This window comes from Platalea leucorodia (genome assembly GCF_965183815.1).
Source record: "Platalea leucorodia genome assembly, chromosome: 9".
Taxonomy (NCBI): Eukaryota; Metazoa; Chordata; class Aves; order Pelecaniformes; family Threskiornithidae; genus Platalea; species Platalea leucorodia.
This window is the reverse complement of record NC_138831.1, coordinates 30096948-30114191: the sequence shown is the minus strand read 5'-3', so window position 1 is coordinate 30114191 and position 17244 is coordinate 30096948. Positions and strand designations below refer to the sequence as shown.

At 55.2% G+C, this 17244-nt stretch overlaps 2 protein-coding genes across 2 annotated transcripts; one reads left to right on the top strand and one right to left on the bottom strand.

Annotated features, from left to right (window-relative positions):
• Positions 1-717: 717 nt before the first annotated feature.
• Positions 718-4050, bottom strand: LOC309595111 (cytochrome P450 1A5-like; the record flags this gene model as incomplete). The annotated part of the gene is made up of 6 exons (XM_082321657.1): positions 3202-4050; positions 2597-2723; positions 1944-2033; positions 1732-1855; positions 1273-1359; positions 718-1024 (listed from the first exon to the last, which is right to left on the bottom strand). The coding sequence occupies exons 1-6, from the start codon at positions 4045-4047 to the stop codon at positions 718-720; spliced, it is 1581 nt and encodes a 526-aa protein (XP_082177783.1). The 5' UTR covers positions 4048-4050.
• A 6013-nt stretch (positions 4051-10063) lies between these two features.
• On the top strand, positions 10064-14071 carry LOC309594808 (cytochrome P450 1A4-like; the record flags this gene model as incomplete). The annotated part of the gene is made up of 6 exons (XM_082321212.1): positions 10064-10921; positions 11152-11278; positions 11545-11634; positions 11723-11846; positions 12449-12535; positions 13765-14071. 6 exons carry the CDS (start codon positions 10064-10066, stop codon positions 14069-14071), a joined length of 1593 nt encoding a protein of 530 aa, XP_082177338.1.
• Between the last annotated feature and the right edge of the window lie 3173 nt (positions 14072-17244).

The following is a 17244-nucleotide window of genomic DNA, read 5'->3' as shown; positions in this document are numbered from 1 at the left end:
GTGCTTTGAGCTCCTCTATGGACAAAGATAAACCTCTCCTGAATGGGATCTTAGAGTGACATGACAAGTCAGCTAGGCAATTAAAAACATAGTGAAACAAGAGAACAGGCTGTCCTTAGAGGACTTGGAAAAGCATTAGCATTTTTCCAAGATTTCCAAGGTTTGTTTCCCTGCAGACACATCTACAGTGAAGGTACATTGCAGCCAGTGAAAATTTGTCCCCTGACTAGTTTGGAAATAGTGATACTGGCTGGACCTCAACAACATCATCCTCACCTCCACCCAAGCTTTTGGCATCACTTCAGCCAAGATCTTAAACATTCATGGAGGCTGCGGGAATATGGCATGGGTTGGCTATCCTTCAGCTATCAAAGAGCGATTCTAAAAGAATACAGCCCAATGGTATTCAGGCCATCTGGTTTTGGGTACGTTCCCTTTCCCTCTAGCAAAAGACAGTTCACACACCCCATAAATGTGCTTTGTGGTACTAAGACTAGATGTGATGGAATATCCAACATTTGATGGAATATCCAACACTAGAAATGCTGGAAAATGAAAAAGGCAAGAAATGCTGCAAAGTAAACTAGACAAGACAGGAGTTTCAATGGCTTCAGTTTATTATATCATCCCAGAAATTTGTCCCAGACCCAGCTTTGCTACAAGGACACCCAGGTCTTTGCCCCCTGGCGATGTCTGGGCAATGGATAAGCCCACTGCTCAGTTGATGCTCTTCATGGGGAAGCGCTGCTTGACCTGGAAGTGCTCACATCTTTTGTGCTTCATGGACAGTCCATAGAGTGGCGTCATGTCCACCTTCTTGCCATTGCAGACACTGAACTCCAGCTGCTGGAGCAAGGTGGACAGGAAAAGGAAGACCTGCCACCTGGCAATGGGTTCCCCAATGCACTTCCTTTTCCCCAGGCCAAAAACCAGCACCTTCTCCCCATCCACTTTATTCACTTCAGTCCCTTCAGCATTGAGGAAACGCTCCGGGTTGAAGGTCAGTGGATCCTTCCAAAGTTTCCTGGAAGGGAAAACATCAGATGCTAATATGGTGTCTCCTGGCCACGGGTGTAGGAGGACACTGGAAGGTGGCAGCTCAGCGGGATCAGGGGGAGCTGTCAGTAAGAATATCCCGGAATATAGTAGATACCTCACCTGCTCCTTTTTCTCTTAAAGCAGGTTTGACCCCACATATGCCCAGGAAGATAACTGTGCAGGAAGGGGCCTGCATGTCTCTGCAAGAGGCTTTCTGCCTCTGAAGGTACTTACTCGTCATGATTCACTTGCCACTGATTGACAAACACGCAGCGGTCCTTTGGGATGTAATAGCCATTCAGCACCGTGTCCCTGGTCGTGCTGGAAAGAGAAACGACTGTGAGAGTTTGGGAAGCAAAAAGGCTCTTTTGATGCTGCTGAAGTAACGATGCGGCCCAAAGAGATGGCTTTATGAGGGGGAGTTGCATTGTCCGTGAGCTGGATTGGGCAACCCCTACTTGAGCCAGGTGGAGTATCTTCAGTGAAGTCAGTGGAAGGCAAAGATTGCTCTTTGGGAGCTCCCACATTGCCCTGCACAAGAACTGTGAGCTCCCTGTGTCCATGATGAAGCCATCTTTCTACAAGTTGATAATACTCTCCCTGCTTCTCACCACACCGCTGCCGGCATGGCTGTAACAAGATGCCTCAAGTCCACCTTGTCCCTTCCACCTCCTTTGCAACCTCAGCACTTGCCTGTGTGGGATGGTGAAGGGCAGGAAGGAGGAGTGCCTGAACATCTCCAGGATAAAGGCTTCTGTGTAGGGCAGGGTGCCCCGGTCTGACAGCCTCGGTCTCCTCTCCTGGCCGATGGTCTGGTCTGCAGGAGGTCAAGAGGAGGCAGTGGGTTGGGGTCAGCCCTTGCCAGAGGGGTTTTGGCTCTGGGAGAAGCAGGTTCATGGACTCACCTAGTTCCTCCTGGATCCTCTTCTGGATGTTGGGGTATGTCACAAGATACATGAGGCTCCAGGACAGGCCAGTTGTCACGGTGTCAAAGCCTGGTCAAAGAAGAAAGCATGTAGATGAGGTCTGTACAACACACAGGGCACGTGCCTTGGCTTGCTGTCTAACCATCACATGGAGCAGTCTTGGATGGCTAAGAAGGCAGAGGACATCCTGGCCACACAGTAAGACCTAGGTTTCTATCCTGTTGGAGAAAACTTTGCTAAAATATTCTGCTCTCATTCATCCTGATTCACCCTTGGGTTATGTCAGGTTTGTATAACTTCTGCGGAATTGGGGGAGTTTCCACAGAATAACTCAAAGATGAATCAGTAAATAGACATCTCCCTCAACCAGGAAAAGACACCCTGGCTTGTGAAGCTTGACTGAGCTATAAGCCATGCCCTTCACTTTTCTGTGAAGCTTCTTTCCAGAGCTAATGTCCCATGCTGGTCTCTAGGGGTGTCCCTGGAAGGTCCAGGAAGACCAGTGAGCAGGAGAACGAGTGCTTAGACCCAAACTGGCTGCCTGGTGTTGGACAAAGATGGGTCAGACAGAGCTATAACATGAGGACCCTGAGAAGATCTGCAGTAGCTGAGGGAGTGGTGGGAAAAGATACCTGCTCCAAAGAGGTCATTCACAAGGTTGACGATCTTCTCCTTAGGAATCTGTGTAGCAGTATTTGCTTCCACTTTTTTCTCCAGGCACTGCTCAATGAGGGAGTCAGTGATGTCTCGGATGTTGTTCTGAGAGGAAGAGAAGGCAAGTCATGGCAGCAGAACCAGCAGAGGAATTAGTGTTACTGAGCAACAACCTGATGTTGGGGGAGCCCAGGGTCATACAAACTCTGGCGAACATCATCTTTCAGCTCCCATGGTCCCTACTGCTTTTGCAACCTATGAAAACAAGGAGATGGTTCTCTAGGTAACCTGTGGCACAGATCAGATGTTCAACCAACAAACTGGCCCTGTCATACAGGGCTGTGGAGGAGAAGGAGGACTGCAGTACTGGACTGCACATAGAATCATAGAATCATTTAGGTTGGAAAAGACCTTGGAGAGACTACAGGTGAGTGAGACTACAGCTGGACTTGCTACATGCAGCAATACCTGCAAGAACATAGATGTCCATTGATGCTTGGCTGCAAGAAGTAAAACAACTTGCTAATAGAGAGGGGCAGAGAGCAGGGACACATCTCTGGTGCAGGTAACTGCAAGCTCTTACCTTGTCATAGGTCTCGTAGTGCTCTTGGACAATCTTCTGCAGGAAATGGAGGAATCGCTTGTTGAAATCTTTAAATAAACTCATGGTGCGGCTGGGAAGATACTGGAGCACAGGGATGAAGTCAGCAGGGTTGCCAGAAGCAGCCACATCCCCAAATTCATGGCTGAGGTTCACTATATTGAGCAGTTCTTGGTCATTGTGGTCGTAACGCTTGCCAAAGCACATGGCACAGATGACATTGGCCACAGAGACCACCAGGTACCGGTAAGGGTCAAAGCTCTTCTTCTCATCCATCAGCTGCAGGAACTTGGTGACCAGGTAGTTGGCCTCCTTGGAGACATGCTCCTCCAGGAGGCAGGTGGAAGAGGAGGTGGGGCTGGGAGCAATGGAGAAGGTCTTCAGGGCGTTCTGGGCCAGCTTTCTGCGGGCTTTCCACACCTCCCCTGAGTCTGGGCTGAAGGCCAGGCTCTGGCCATCCGCAACATGGCGGAAGCTGTGGAGGTCAGGGCGCCCCATGAAGTCTTCTCCTTGCTTCACCAATGCTTGCCTGATGGTGTCCAACCCACTCAGCACCAGGACGGGCCGGGTGCCGATCCTGACCTCCATCACGTCCCCATACTTCTGGCTCAGCCTGGTCAGGGCCAGGTGTGTGTCCTTCCTCAGCTCCAGCACGTTGCCGAGGATGGGGTAGCCTCTGGGTCCTGGGGGGCTCTTCAGCCCCTTGGGCACGTGCTGCCGGAGGGACTGGATGAGCAGGAAGACCAGGCAGAAGGCAGCCGCTGCAAGGAGGACTTCAGTGGCCGAGACAATGCCTTGGCTTCCCACCAGCGACATCACAGCCTTCATCACTGCTGGCACATAGGAACCATAAAGGAATTAACCAGAAGCGTGGCGAAGAGCCAGGAATAGCGAGAGGTTGAGTCCCGCAGATGTTCCTGATGGTGAGAAAGGGCACCAAGTGCCCTTAAACAGTTCAGGGTGATGGAGCTGCCTGTGAAGCCCTTTGGGGCTTTCAAGGGACAAAAGTTGGAGACATATAAAGACTCCAAACATACCCATCGCTTAAGGGGGACCCCAGCCCCCCTGAAGCCTCTGAGGGCACCCCTTCCCCTGCAGAATACCCAGCACCTGCTGGCACAGCCATGGCTCCTGCCGAGGGGAGACAGTCTGTTGCAACAAGGCACAGAAAACCACAGCTCAAAAAAATGCAGGGAGGCAGGAGGAGAGGAACAGCAACTCCTCAATGAAGCTGGCCCCATGTCCACCAAATCTGTGAGGATTTATAGCCAGAAGGCTGGATCTGCTGGGTGACCACCGGTGCGTGGGGGCATGGGGAGTGGGTATGACATGGGGCTGCCCTGCAGGAACGCACGGCTTGCTGGGTGGGCAGGGGAGGGAGGGGAGAGCCTGGTACATGAATTTCTCCTTCAGGCCCAAATATGACCTTCCCGGTCATATATCCATGTTCAAAAACACACATACACACACACGTTGTCTCCTACCTGCAGGTCCTTGTGATAGACAGGGCTGGTTTTACTGCCTGTGGCTCCCAGCAAAGATGGGCAGAGGTTGTCTGGCAGCTGCCCACCCTGGGGAGCAGAGGGGATCCTGTTCTGCCACCTGGACCTTCTTCTCCTGCTGCCTGGACCTTCTTCTCCTGCCGCCTGGAAAGCCACGGCTTTATATGTGCTCCCCTCATCGTACGGCCGGGTGTTTATCTCTGGGAGGTCACGGTATGAAAGCCCTGGGGGATAGCTACCCATTAACAAACGGGGCCGAGCCTGGCTGGAGCCAGCCCAAGAAGCCAGGGAAGATATTTCCTCAGCTCCAACAAGCTCTGGAGGATGAACAGTGACTTCTCCTCCTGCCCAGGGCATGTGCCTGCCCTAGAGCCCAGGACAGGGAGGCAGAAGGGGGTCTCTAAGCCCTGCCCTGGGGAGGATGAAGGGCACGCTCTCAGCATCATTGCCCCATGGGATGTGGGTGCCAGCATTTCCCCCAAAGACCTTTCCTGGGGTGACCAGGCTGTTCCCAGCACACAGAGAGGGCTGTCACCTCCATGGCCACTCGGAAGGTGCTGGGAGCTGCAGGCTCCGGCTGTTTCCAGCAGTGAGGGGATGTGTTTGCAGCAAAGCATAGGTGGCCACAGCCCTCTCCATCCCCAGGGAATCATCCGGCATATCCCCGTGCCCCGGGACTGGTGGTGGCAGGACCTTCTGGCCCAGCGGCAGAGCCAGGCTCAGGTTAACGATTGCCCAGGTTTGCGTGAGAAGGCGGCTGGCTCGCTTCCCCCAGGTCCTCTGTGGCAAATAGGCAGCAAGGGAGAGGAGTGGCGGGGCAGAGGGGAGGAGGTGAGCCGGAGAGATAGGAGAGATGAAAGGGGCAGTGCACGGCAAGGCTGGGGCAGTTCACCCCTCCAAAAACTCAGCGTGCCACCTGGCAGGAGATGTGGCAGTGAGTGGGGCTGCTGCTACCACTGGGGCAAAATTCAGGGCTTTCAGAAGTGCAGCCAGGATGAGCTGGGAACATTAATTAGCCATAAGGAATGAGCCAGAGCTTTGGGGTTTGACCCTAAGTTTCATTCAGTCTTTGAAAACTACAGTGGGAATTTGGCCCAGGTAAAAGCTGAGCTAATATTTAATAAAGGCTTTCAACATCTGGTCTAATCGGGCTCATTAATAGCAATGATGCTATTCATTAACGCTTGGCAAGAACAGTTACAAAACCCCTGCTGTGAATATTCATTCTGATAATTGCCAGGCACCTCGCAGACCTACCAGCCCCTGCTTTGCCAGGCGGTGCCTCCCAGTGAGGAAGATGCTTGGGAGCACTTTTGGGGAGGCAGGCTGGGGTCTCACAGGAGCAGGGCAATGTGGAGCTTGTCTCGCGGGCTGGATCCAGTAGTCGTCTCCCATCCCTATGGATCTACCTGGCTCCACTGCACGGGGGTGGGCAGATTGATGCCCCCCAGGCAGTAATTGGGACCTTGGTGGCCTTGCACTGATGGAGAGCTCGCACCAGCCTCTCCTGATCCATCATATCCCAAAGCACTGGAGAAGCTGGGGAGGGTCCTGGGGCTGCATCAGGAACCCCAGAGGGGTTTCCCAGGACCTACCTGCCCCTCTTCCACCCTCCCATCCCATCCCCTTCCCTGCCCCCCCCTCCTCCCCCCAGCCTGCTCCGTGCTCGCTGCCAAGCCCTGCAAGGGCTGGGTGCCTCCTGATGAGAACAGCGTTAAGAGCTGCTGCCTTGCGTGCCAGGCAGCCTCACGCCCCAAACACATCCTCACCCAGCGCTGGGCTCCCACCCCGGCCACCGCCCCTCGCTGAGCCCTCGGCTCCCCGGCGCTGGCCACGGGGGCAGCTGGAGGGCCACTGGCTGTCCCCTGCCCTTGGCAGGGCTTGCACACGCCTGTGAGCACACGCGGATGCGCCGTGCTTTCCGCCGTGGGTCACTGCTCCAGGGAGGATCCCGGCTGCGTGCCTGTGGGTTTGTTAGTGTATATGGTCGTGCCAGCGTGTGCGTGCAAGGATATACGTGAGCAAGAGGACGATGGTGCCTGCAGGCATGTGCACGCATGGCAGAGCACATGTGTATGTGAACACGTGCAAATACATACATACAAGAGCATAAATGTGCTGTGCATTTGCAGGCAAGTGAGTTATTTATGTGTATATAAGAAACATATAGCGTGTTTGTGTGCATTGGACCAGGCGTGTGTTAAAATGCGCACACATGCACTGCAGGAGAGCATGGATGCGCGTCAGCTCTGTATGTGCGACCTGTGTGCGCAGTCTGTATGTGCAGCAACACGCCTGTATAGGTGTACATATAGATGGGGTGAATGCACACACTCCAGCCTCACGCACGATAGGAGGGACCTGGGTTCACCGGGAGCTGTGGGCGTGGGTGCCTGCGCGTGTTTTATGAGGTGCCACGGTGCGTGCGAGCATGCGTGGAGACATCTCCGCCTGGGGTTATGGACACGTCAATGTGTCCTGCGTGGTCCGCGTGTCCCCATCAGTCCGCTTCCCGAGCTGTGGGGAAAGGCAGTGTGGGGGGCATTTGCACAGCATGTCGGACAGCCCTGTCTGGGACAGTTGGAGCAGCCAGGGGCACCATTCGGTGTCCCCTGGACCCTAAAGGGAACATTCGCTGTGGCATGACTGAGACCGCACCTTTGCACTGTGGGAAACCACCTTCTTCCCCCTTCCCCGTGGTGGGAGAGGGCTGGGACGCCTGGATCCTGCCAAGGGGGACATGTGTGGCAGGGGGGACTGCTGTCCCCTTGCAAGTGATGGCCGCATCCCGTGGCAGAGGGGACCAAGCCAAGGGTGTACCCGGTGCTGGGGACCCCCCCCCCCCCACCCCCAGCCAGCCGCGGGGGCTGATCCCGAGCTGCTCCGGCGCCGCCTTGACCCCGGGCCAGGCTCCTGGACACGGGGCCACCGCCCTGGTCCTTTAAAAGGCATTTCCCCCCCCACACCCACCCATAGCGTGACTGCGAGTGACCGGGTCTGTCCGGAGCCCCTTCGCACGCGATGTCCCCAATGCCACCTCTGGGACCCCCCGGTGGGGCGGGACCCTCCGGCCCCTCTTCCATCCTGCTGTGGCTGGGCTGGAGACAGGGATGCGAGTGGAGGGGGTGAGATTTGGGGTGCGGGCTGGTCCCCCTTGTCCTCCCTGAAGGGCAGGTCCTGGCCTGTCACCCCACGGGGACCGGGGATGAGGGGGCTGCAGTTGCAAACTCTGCGTGAGACCCGCCTTGGTCCCCCGGGCATCCCCCTCGACGTGCCCCCCATCTCCGGCTGCACCCCTTGCCCCATCCCCACGCCCGGGCCGCTCTGTCCCCAGGCGACAGGAGGTGACAGAGGGCACGGCGGCTTCTCACGCGAACCTGGACAATCTTTAACTGGACCGGGGCAGCGAGGGCTGTGACCCCCGGGGCTGGCCCGCCGCCCCCTTCCCCACGGGGACCCGATCCGAGCTGTGGGCCAGCAGGGCGGCCCCGCAGCGGGGTGGGGGGGACACACACGAATCCGGTGAACCCCCCGGGCTCTCCTCCCTCTGCTTTACCGGGGAGCACCGGCGGAGGGACGGGCAAGCCCCCCCGCGGGCCAGTGGGACGCGGAGCGGGCAATCGCAGTGGGGAGGGTGGTCCACGCTCATCCCCGCGTGTTCGCGGAGCCCCGTGGGGGGCTGAATCCCCCCTGCTGCCCGGCACGGCGCACACCGGGGCTATTTTCCCACGGTCCCGCTCGCCCCGCGGCTCCGGGCACCGGGGACACCCCGCGGCTGCGGGCTCCGGCGGGGGGGGGGGGGGGGGGGGGGGCTGGCTGGGGCCGGCTGCCCGCAGCGAGGGCTGAGGGGGGGGAAGCAGCGGAACAGGGGCGCTGCGGGGGGGGGGGGGCTCGGGGCGGGGGAGGGAACCGGGGCGCGGGACCGGCGCCTTTAAGATCCTGCCGGTAGCGTGACTGGAGTGACCGGGGCGGTGCGGGTTGCCCAAACATCCCGCCCGCTTCGCACGCGATGCCCCCCCCCCCCGGGTCGGTAACCCACGGGCGGCACCGGCACCCCCCGCCCGACCCGTCGGGGCCCCCCCCTCCCTTCGCCCGCCGCCTTGCAGCCTCCCCGCCGGGGACACGCAGGGGAGCAGGGCTCCCGCAGCCCACGCGTGGCCGGGGGGCTGCGCGGCCCCTCTCCTGGCACGGCGGGGAGGGGGGTGCGGGGGGATCCGGGTTAGTTATTTAGGAGTTTGGACGCACGTCAGCTATGATTAGGCTTCGGTCACGTGACGGGAGGTTGCCGGGCCAATCAGAGCGAGCGGCTATGCATATAAAGCAGGAGCGAAGGGCGAGCGGGGTACCTGCCGGGAGGATCGGGCCCCCAGCCGCTCTGCTCCGCAGGTGAGTACCGTCGGGGCTGCTCACTGCCAGGCACGGCTCTCTGCCCGGAGGATGGAGAGGGGTGGGGGGCACTTCCAGCTCCCCCAGGGGACCCCCGAGGGATGGAAGGCTGGGGGGTGCCCTCCTGCAGGGTGTCCCCCCTCTCTGGCTCCCCAAATCTCCCATAGCATCCTGCCCGGAGTTGTTGGAAGGTGATTTCTGCGGGGTCCTGGAGGTAATCCTTGTCCCATGGCCCCTCTTGCCCTGGGGTGGCCATGATCCACAGCCGTGGGCTGGCAGGGGGTCCCAGCTAGACTGCACCCACTGGGGTGCAGGGCTCCCAGCAGCCCCCCAGGCTCCTCACTGCATGGGACCTGCATGTCCCACGGCGGGGTGTAGCACCTTGCCAAACCCAAGAGGAGGTGGGATTTCAGACCCAGCCTCTTCCTACCCCTGGCTTGGGGTTTTCTGAGGGATTTCTGATGGAGCTGGGAGCAGGGTGCCCACAGCCTGACAGCCCCATGCTACAGCCATGGTTAGCTTTCATGGCCATTGATCTTTAGGAAGATTTGTGGCAATGCTGTATTTAGTTTGCTTGAGAGCAGTGGCTCAGTGCAAGCCATCAGATGACTCAAATCAGGAGGATTCAGCTCTCCTATAGTCAAGAGCTCTGGAAAAGACTTTGCAGTATGAAAGAGAGGTCCTGTAGTTAGGAGAGCACATTTCCTACCCTGACATAGAGACAAAAAGCCATGGGACCTGTTCCTTTCACTCCTGGCTAGCAAAAAGAAACTGATTTCCCTTAAAAGCAGTTTCCTGAAGTGTGGAAAACCAATACCGCTCTGGATCAGAAGTTAAGCCCAGCTTTCCTGCCCCCAGTCCTGAGCAGTTGCTACTAAGAGCATCTCAAACTACAAGTGCTCCATGGACCTTCCCTCCTTCATAATGTCCCTTTGGTTTATTACTAAGGTTTCTGCATGCTGGCAGTGATGAAGGCTGCAATGTCGCTGGTGGGAAGCCAAGGCATTGTCTCGGCCACTGAGGTCCTCCTTGCAGCTGTCGTCTTCTGCCTGGTCTTCCTGCTCATCCAGTCCCTCCGGCAGCACGTGCCCAAGGGGCTGAAGAGCCCCCCAGGACCCAGAGGCTACCCCATCCTCGGCAACGTGCTGGAGCTGAGGAAGGACACACACCTGGCCCTGACCAGGCTGAGCCAGAAGTATGGGGACGTGATGGAGGTCAGGATCGGCACCCGGCCCGTCCTGGTGCTGAGTGGGTTGGACACCATCAGGCAAGCATTGGTGAAGCAAGGAGAAGACTTCATGGGGCGCCCTGACCTCCACAGCTTCCAATACATTTCAAATGGCCAGAGCCTGGCCTTCAGCCCAGACTCAGGGGAGGTGTGGAAAGCCCGCAGAAAGCTGGCCCAGAACGCCCTGAAGACCTTCTCCATCACCCCCAGCCCCACCTCCTCTTCCACCTGCCTCCTGGAGGAGCATGTCTCCAAGGAGGCCAACTACCTGGTCTCCAAGTTCCTGCAGCTGATGGATGAGAAGAAGAGCTTTGACCTTAACCAGTACCTGGTGGTCTCTGTGGCCAATGTCATCTGTGCCATGTGCTTTGGCAAGCGTTACGACCACAATGACCAAGAACTGCTCAATATAGTGAACCTCAGCCATGAATTTGGGGATGTGGCTGCTTCTGGCAACCCTGCTGACTTCATCCCTGTGCTCCAGTATCTTCCCAGCCGCACCATGCAGCTCTTTAAGGACATCAACAGGCGTTTCAGCTTCTTTGTGCAAAAAATTGTCCAGGAGCATTACACCAGCTTTGATAAGGTAAGAGCTTGGATGCTTTTGGGTGTGGGTGGAGATGCCTACAATTGGCTGCCTGCCTGGCAATGGGGGGAAGAGGATACTCCCTTGTTCCCCCACCTCTGCCCAGGAAAGCTCCTTGGAGCTTTCAAACCTGCAGTTAATCCCCCCAGGAGCCAGCAATGGCTGGGGGAGGAGATGTTTCCACAGCCCTGGGTGTCTGTGATGTCCCTGACCCACCAGCTCTTCCCTAGGAGCACATCCGGGACATCACGGACTCACTGATCGAGCACTGCCAGGAGAAGAGCATAGGGGAGGGTGCCCGTGCCCCGCTCTCCAATGAGAAAATCATCAGCATCGTCAATGACCTCTTTGGGGCAGGTGAGAATGTTTCTGAGGGTAAAGCCTCTCTGCTGGGAGGCTCGGTGGGGGAACTGGGGCTGTTGGGGTGAGACCTTGGCCATGCTTGGGTGTTTGGAGCTGCTGCTGGGCTTATGGGCGCTCTGCTGAGTGGTGACCAGAGCAGATGGCTTTTCAGTGACAGCTGATGGGGAACCGCTCCATGGCAAACATCGGGAGTGATGGGGTCTGTAAATACCTGCTCGCCTGTCATCTTTGGACAACTAAATGCCTTTATGTCCATCCAGGCTTTGACACCGTGGCAACTGCCTTATCCTGGAGCCTCATGTACGTCGCCTTGTACCCTGATATCCAGAAGAGGATCCAGGAAGAATTAGGTGAGTCCATGAACCTGCTTCCCCCAGGGCCAAAACCCCTCTGGCAAGGGCTGACCCCAACCCACTGCCTCCTCTTGACCTCCTGCAGACCAGACCATTGGCCAGGAGAGGAGACCGAGGCTGTCAGACCGGGGCACCCTGCCCTACACAGAAGCCTTTATCCTGGAGACGTTCAGGCACTCCTCCTTCCTGCCCTTCACCATCCCGCACAGGTACGGGCTGGAGCAGCTGACACGTTATTTGGGGTTTTTTTGGAGTGGTTTTCTGGGAGGTGCTGTTTAGGCAGATAAACGCCTGGGAATCAATCCTTGCCATGGGGAAATATTCCAGTGCACAGCCTGAATTATTGTGTTGAAGCTCCCTGTGGCTTTCATGCTCGCCGACAGTGCAGCTCCCGCGTTGCGTTGGTGCCTGTGGCTGCATCCACTGCCCTCAGGGCTGGCAGATGCTTGGCTTGCTGCCCTCCTGAGGTGGAATCCTTCACTTTGAGGGCAGTTTCACTCCAGAGCCTTTGCTAGTGGAGGGATGGTGGGTGATGGCTAACAGCCCTGGGTTTATATTTCCTCCTGCCTTGGGAGAAACCACATCACAACTCATCCAGCTTCCTGAAACTGGAATCCTTCTGCTTGAGGAAAAGTGTTTACTAAGACTATTTAGCCTCACAAATACAAACTGGGGTATTTCCTAGCCAGTCCTAAGAGTATAAATAGGGCACTGAAAACGAAACACCCCTAGGATTTGCCAAGCTTTGTTTCGCTACAAAGCTGCGGGTCTCCTCTTAACTTCTCTTCCTCTCCACCCGTATTTCTTTCAGTACGACAAAAGCGACAGCATTGAATGGCTATTACATCCCCAAGGACACCTGTGTGTTTATCAACCAGTGGCAAGTGAATCATGATGAGTGAGTATACCAAATCCCCTGTGATTATCCAGGCTGTGATGGGTTTGCTTGGCATTAAGATCACTCTGATCCTTTAGAGCAATATGCCAAAAGCTGAGTGGGTCATGAAGGCAGGAAAAGGCAGATTCGATCAAAAATTCTGTGGGTTTTGATGTTGAGCCCAGTCTTGACTCTCCTGAGCATGGAGCTGCTCTGGGTTGACTTGGTCACTGGTTCAGCAGCTCCCCAACACCAGGGCTTACCCAATTCATGTGCAATAATGTGGTGATGTCCTCAATGCACCAAACTTTCCCTGTACGTGAGAGGGTTGGCAGCTTGGGCTGCTGAATAATCAGGAACCTGTAGATCCTTCTGCCAAGCAGCCCTTGTGATCCGGGTTGATGGCTCTGGATGTGTTCAATGCGAACTGCCTGGTTCCCTGTTTCAGGGAGAAAAATGTCCTGATGTGACTCTCATTAAACTCAATAGGCTTGTGTTGTTATTGCTGATAATCAGCTTTGGTGAATGAGAGAGCATCCAGAAACCAAAGCCCCATCTTACCCCTCCACTGCCCTCCAGTAGAGACCCTCCTGGGGGAGTAAGGTGACTAAAGATTGAAACAGAAGGTGGTTCCCAGATCAGGTATTTTGGATCAGAAGCTCAAGACCTTTGTATGCAAATAGCCCAGCAGCAGAGAAATACTACAATATTCCTTCTGCTCCTGCATATGCTGGTGAGCATTGCAATGGGAATGCTGTCCTTGGGGCCAGAGAGGATTCCCCATATCCAAGCAGAAATTCTCAGCTAAGGCATTGGAAAATCCCAGGCACCTCCTGGCAGCCAGGCTGGGACAGGTTGGGAAGTTTTCATAGGAAGATTCAAGGTGGGAAAACCCTCAGGTCTCCATCCTTCCTTTTTAAGATGTGCTGACAAATTTCTGTGCACAGATTTTCTTTTTCTCCGTTCAGCTGACACTGCAGGACCTTTAGATACTACATGCTGAATTAAATCCATCCCCGGTATTTGCACAGGCAAACACAATCTGAGTTTGAAATAGAGGTTTCAATAGACTGAGCTGATGGGGTCTGACACGCATTTGGCATTTTAGAGCAGGGATAGAGGTTGCCAAAGTTTTTGGACAGTGATATAAGATAGTTTTGCAATGCTTCTCTCCAAGAGTTTTTTTGACTGCTGTCCCCATCACGGTGGGTGAAAACAGCTTCCTCAGATGTGTCTTCTTTCTGCTCCAGGAAGCTTTGGAAAGACCCCTCAACCTTCAACCCCGAGCGGTTTCTCAACGCCGCGGGGACTGAAATAAGCAGGACGGAGAGCGACAAAGTGATGGCTTTTGGTTTGGGGAAGCGCCGATGCATCGGGGAGTCCATCGGCCGGTGGGAGGTCTTCCTCTTCTTGGCCACAATGCTGCAGCAGCTGGAGTTCAGCCTCCGCCCCGGGGAGAAGGTGGACATCACTCCTCAGTACGGACTGACAATGAAATACAAGAAATGCGAGTGCTTCCAGATTAAGAAGCGTTTCCCTATGAAGAGCTCTCCATAAGCTGCAGGAGGAAGCATCGCTTTGCAGAAGAAAGCGAGCCCTTGGAGTCGAACACTCAGCCTGCTTTTGCTAATGCTGTCTAGAAGCCAACACAGCCCCTCACTGCGTTGTTTCACTGGAGGCTTGTTCATCTCAAGTAAATGCAAGCAGGGAGGGATAAAGCCGGCTTTGTTGGGCTCCTCGCAGCCCCCCTAGCCAGCTCCATTGCCCTGGCCTGCAGAAAAGCTCACCAGAGGTCCAGCCCGCTCATCCCTCTTGGGGAGGTCCAGGGGGACTGCAGCCCTGCGGTGGGGAGGAGAATGCTTTGGGCTGGGAGAAGTGGTGTGGGATGTCAGTAGGGGTGTCCTTGCCCTGCCCAGTGCTGCAGAGAGCTGGAGCCGCCGTGGGCAGCTCCCTTCATCCACCAAATAGGAATAAACTTTCAGGTTCCTCCCTGAGAAACCTGGCCAGCCTTTTCCCATGGCATGAAAGTCTTTCAAGCTTGTTTTGCAGAGCTGTTTGCAAAGCCTTCAGCTCCTTATGCCAGTGGGAACGGGCTCTCCCTGCTCTCCAGCTGCCTGCTGAGGGGCTCTTGAGGTGATGCAGAGGCCAGAGCTACCTCTGTGCCAGCACCCATCTCGAGTGGACCCGTTCTGGGTGCACCCTCACACTGCTGAATTTCCTGAATGTAAATTCATGACATGAATCCCCAAGTGTTTCTACTAGTCCTTGGTGACAGCCTACCAGGGGAAAAAAAAAAAAATATCCATAAGTAGTGCTGTTCACAAATTGAGATATTAGCTAAACTCCTAACAAGAAGCCTCCTGGAAAGTATGAAAGGACTGAGAATAAGGGACAAGAAGCAGTAAGAGGCACAGTAGAACACTTCTGGCTTTCAGACTATATATTTGCTGCTTTTTTTTTTAACTTGTATTTGTTTTTTTTAGCAAGCAATGGATTTCTATATTCAGACTAGTAAAAGGAGCTAGGGTTTGAGAACTGCAGGAGATGGACTGCCTTATGTTGCAGTCTGCTTTAGCCAGCGTGAAGGTAAATTCTCATGGCAAATGGAGCAGTGATTCCTGCTTGTTTGTACCTGTGTGGAATGCATCCATATGCTGGGATATAAACTGCACAGTATTTCTAACCCAATAAATACTTATATGAAAGTTTCTTAAGTTTCTTGCTGGTTTTATTCCTCTGGGAAAAGATTTGAAGGTGGGGCGGAACCCCACACGTCTTTTACATCCTTAAAAATCTGACTTGGGTATGTTGCATCTGAATTTTTCCTACGGGGTCATGAGCTCGTTGTTCTTTACTGTTGGGCCTGTGACACCCAGGGCATTAGGGGGAGTTTTTAGTCCTCGTGGGTGTTGGCTCTGGTCCTCTCCCTATGCATATGGAGCAGTTAAAGCCTCAGCTGGGATTTGTGGAAAGGTGATGCCGAGCTCTGACTCAGTTCAGGATTTCACTAAAAATCGGGACTAGCCCTTCTATCCCTGACAAAAAATGAATCAATAGCTTGAAAACAGCCTTTCACAACCCTCAGGGAGGCAATCCATGGAAGGATGCTTCAGGTCATCACCTGCTACATGCTTCCTCCTCTCAGAGCACAATTATTTCTGAGGCTTTGCATAACTTCCCTTAAAAAAAAAAGGCAATAAACATTAAATTGCCATACAAATAATAAGGCAGTATATGGAAAATTGGGGTCTGTGCGTACCTGAAGTGGCATCCCTGCAGGGACCAGCCGTCTGGGGTTTCCAGCTCAGTAGGGTGGGAAACCGCTCTTGCCCCACAGGCATGTTTTCATGAGGCACAAACGTTTAGCCAAGCCCTGGAATGGGGGTATAATATCAAGAATCTTGGCAAAATTCAGTCTTCTGCTGAAAAGCGTGCTCCTCCCCAAATTCCTGCCTTGGGATGCTCTGTGGCGTGAGCTGCGCTCACCCCACACAGGGATAAAATCAAAATAAGTGCAGAGAGGTTAATATCTGACTCCATCCATCACTGGGACATAAAGGACAGATGAATAATTCAGTGGCTTTTTTAATGATGCCACCTGTTTCACCACAGAGTTATTTTTAATTTTGTGGCTGCACTGTGGAAAGGCTGCTCTTGAGAAGAGGAGCCTTCCTCCCGCCGTGACCTCACTGACCTTCGTGTTATTGTTACCGACTGCTGTTGTAATGATTTTGTTTTTAATTAGCGTCCCCGGCTCAGCCTGCTGTTTAGCTCGGGAAGGTCAGCTGGAGTACGGATCCAGCACCCCACCCGCTCCTTCCTCCGAGTAACAAGCAAAACAGCCTCTGGCTTCGGAGCGGGAAAAAGCTGATTTTAATGGAGCTGAGGAGAAAGCAGGAGATGAATGCATCTGTGCCTCTGCCAGTGAGTTGGAGGGAGGTGATGGAGGTGTGGCGGAGGCGACGGAGGTGAGATGGAGTTGATAGAGGGGTGATAGAGGTGATGGAGGTGATGAAGGTGTGAGGAAAGTGATGGAGGTGTGACAAAGGTGATGAAGGTGTGAGGAAGGTGATGGAGGTGTGATGGAGGAGATGGAAGTGATGGAGGTGTGATGGAGGTGATGAAGGTGTGAGGAAGGTGATGGAGGTGTGATGGAGGTGTGATGGAGGAGATGGAGGTGACGGAGGTGTGAGGAAGGTGACAGAGGTGTGGTGGAGGTCACAGAGGGGATGGAGGTGTGATGGAGGAGATGGAGGTGATGGAGGTGTGACGGAGGTGATGAAGGTGTGAGGAAGGTGATGGAGGTGTGATGGAGGTGTGATGGAGGCGATGGAGGTGTGAGGAAGGTGACAGAGGTGTGGCGGAGGTCACAGAGGGGATGGAGGTGTGATGCAGTCGTGATGGAGGTGACGAGGGTGCGATAGAGGTGATGAGGGTGGGATGCATTCATGACGGAGGACGTGTGACGGCGGTGACGGAGGTGCGGCAGAGGCCACGGCGGTGACGGAGGTGTGGCAGACACCGCGAGGACACGAGGCAGGGCGCCGGGAGGCCGCGGCGCCGGGAGGCCGCGGCGCGCATGCGCGCGGCAGTGCTCGGCGCTGCACACGGGGGGGGGGGAGGGGGCGGGCTTCCACGGCGCACGCGTAGAGCGTCAACTCCGCCGCGCCTCTCTATGGTCACCCGCCGGTGGCTTGAGCGCCGCTCCCAGGCGGGGCGCAGGGCAGGAA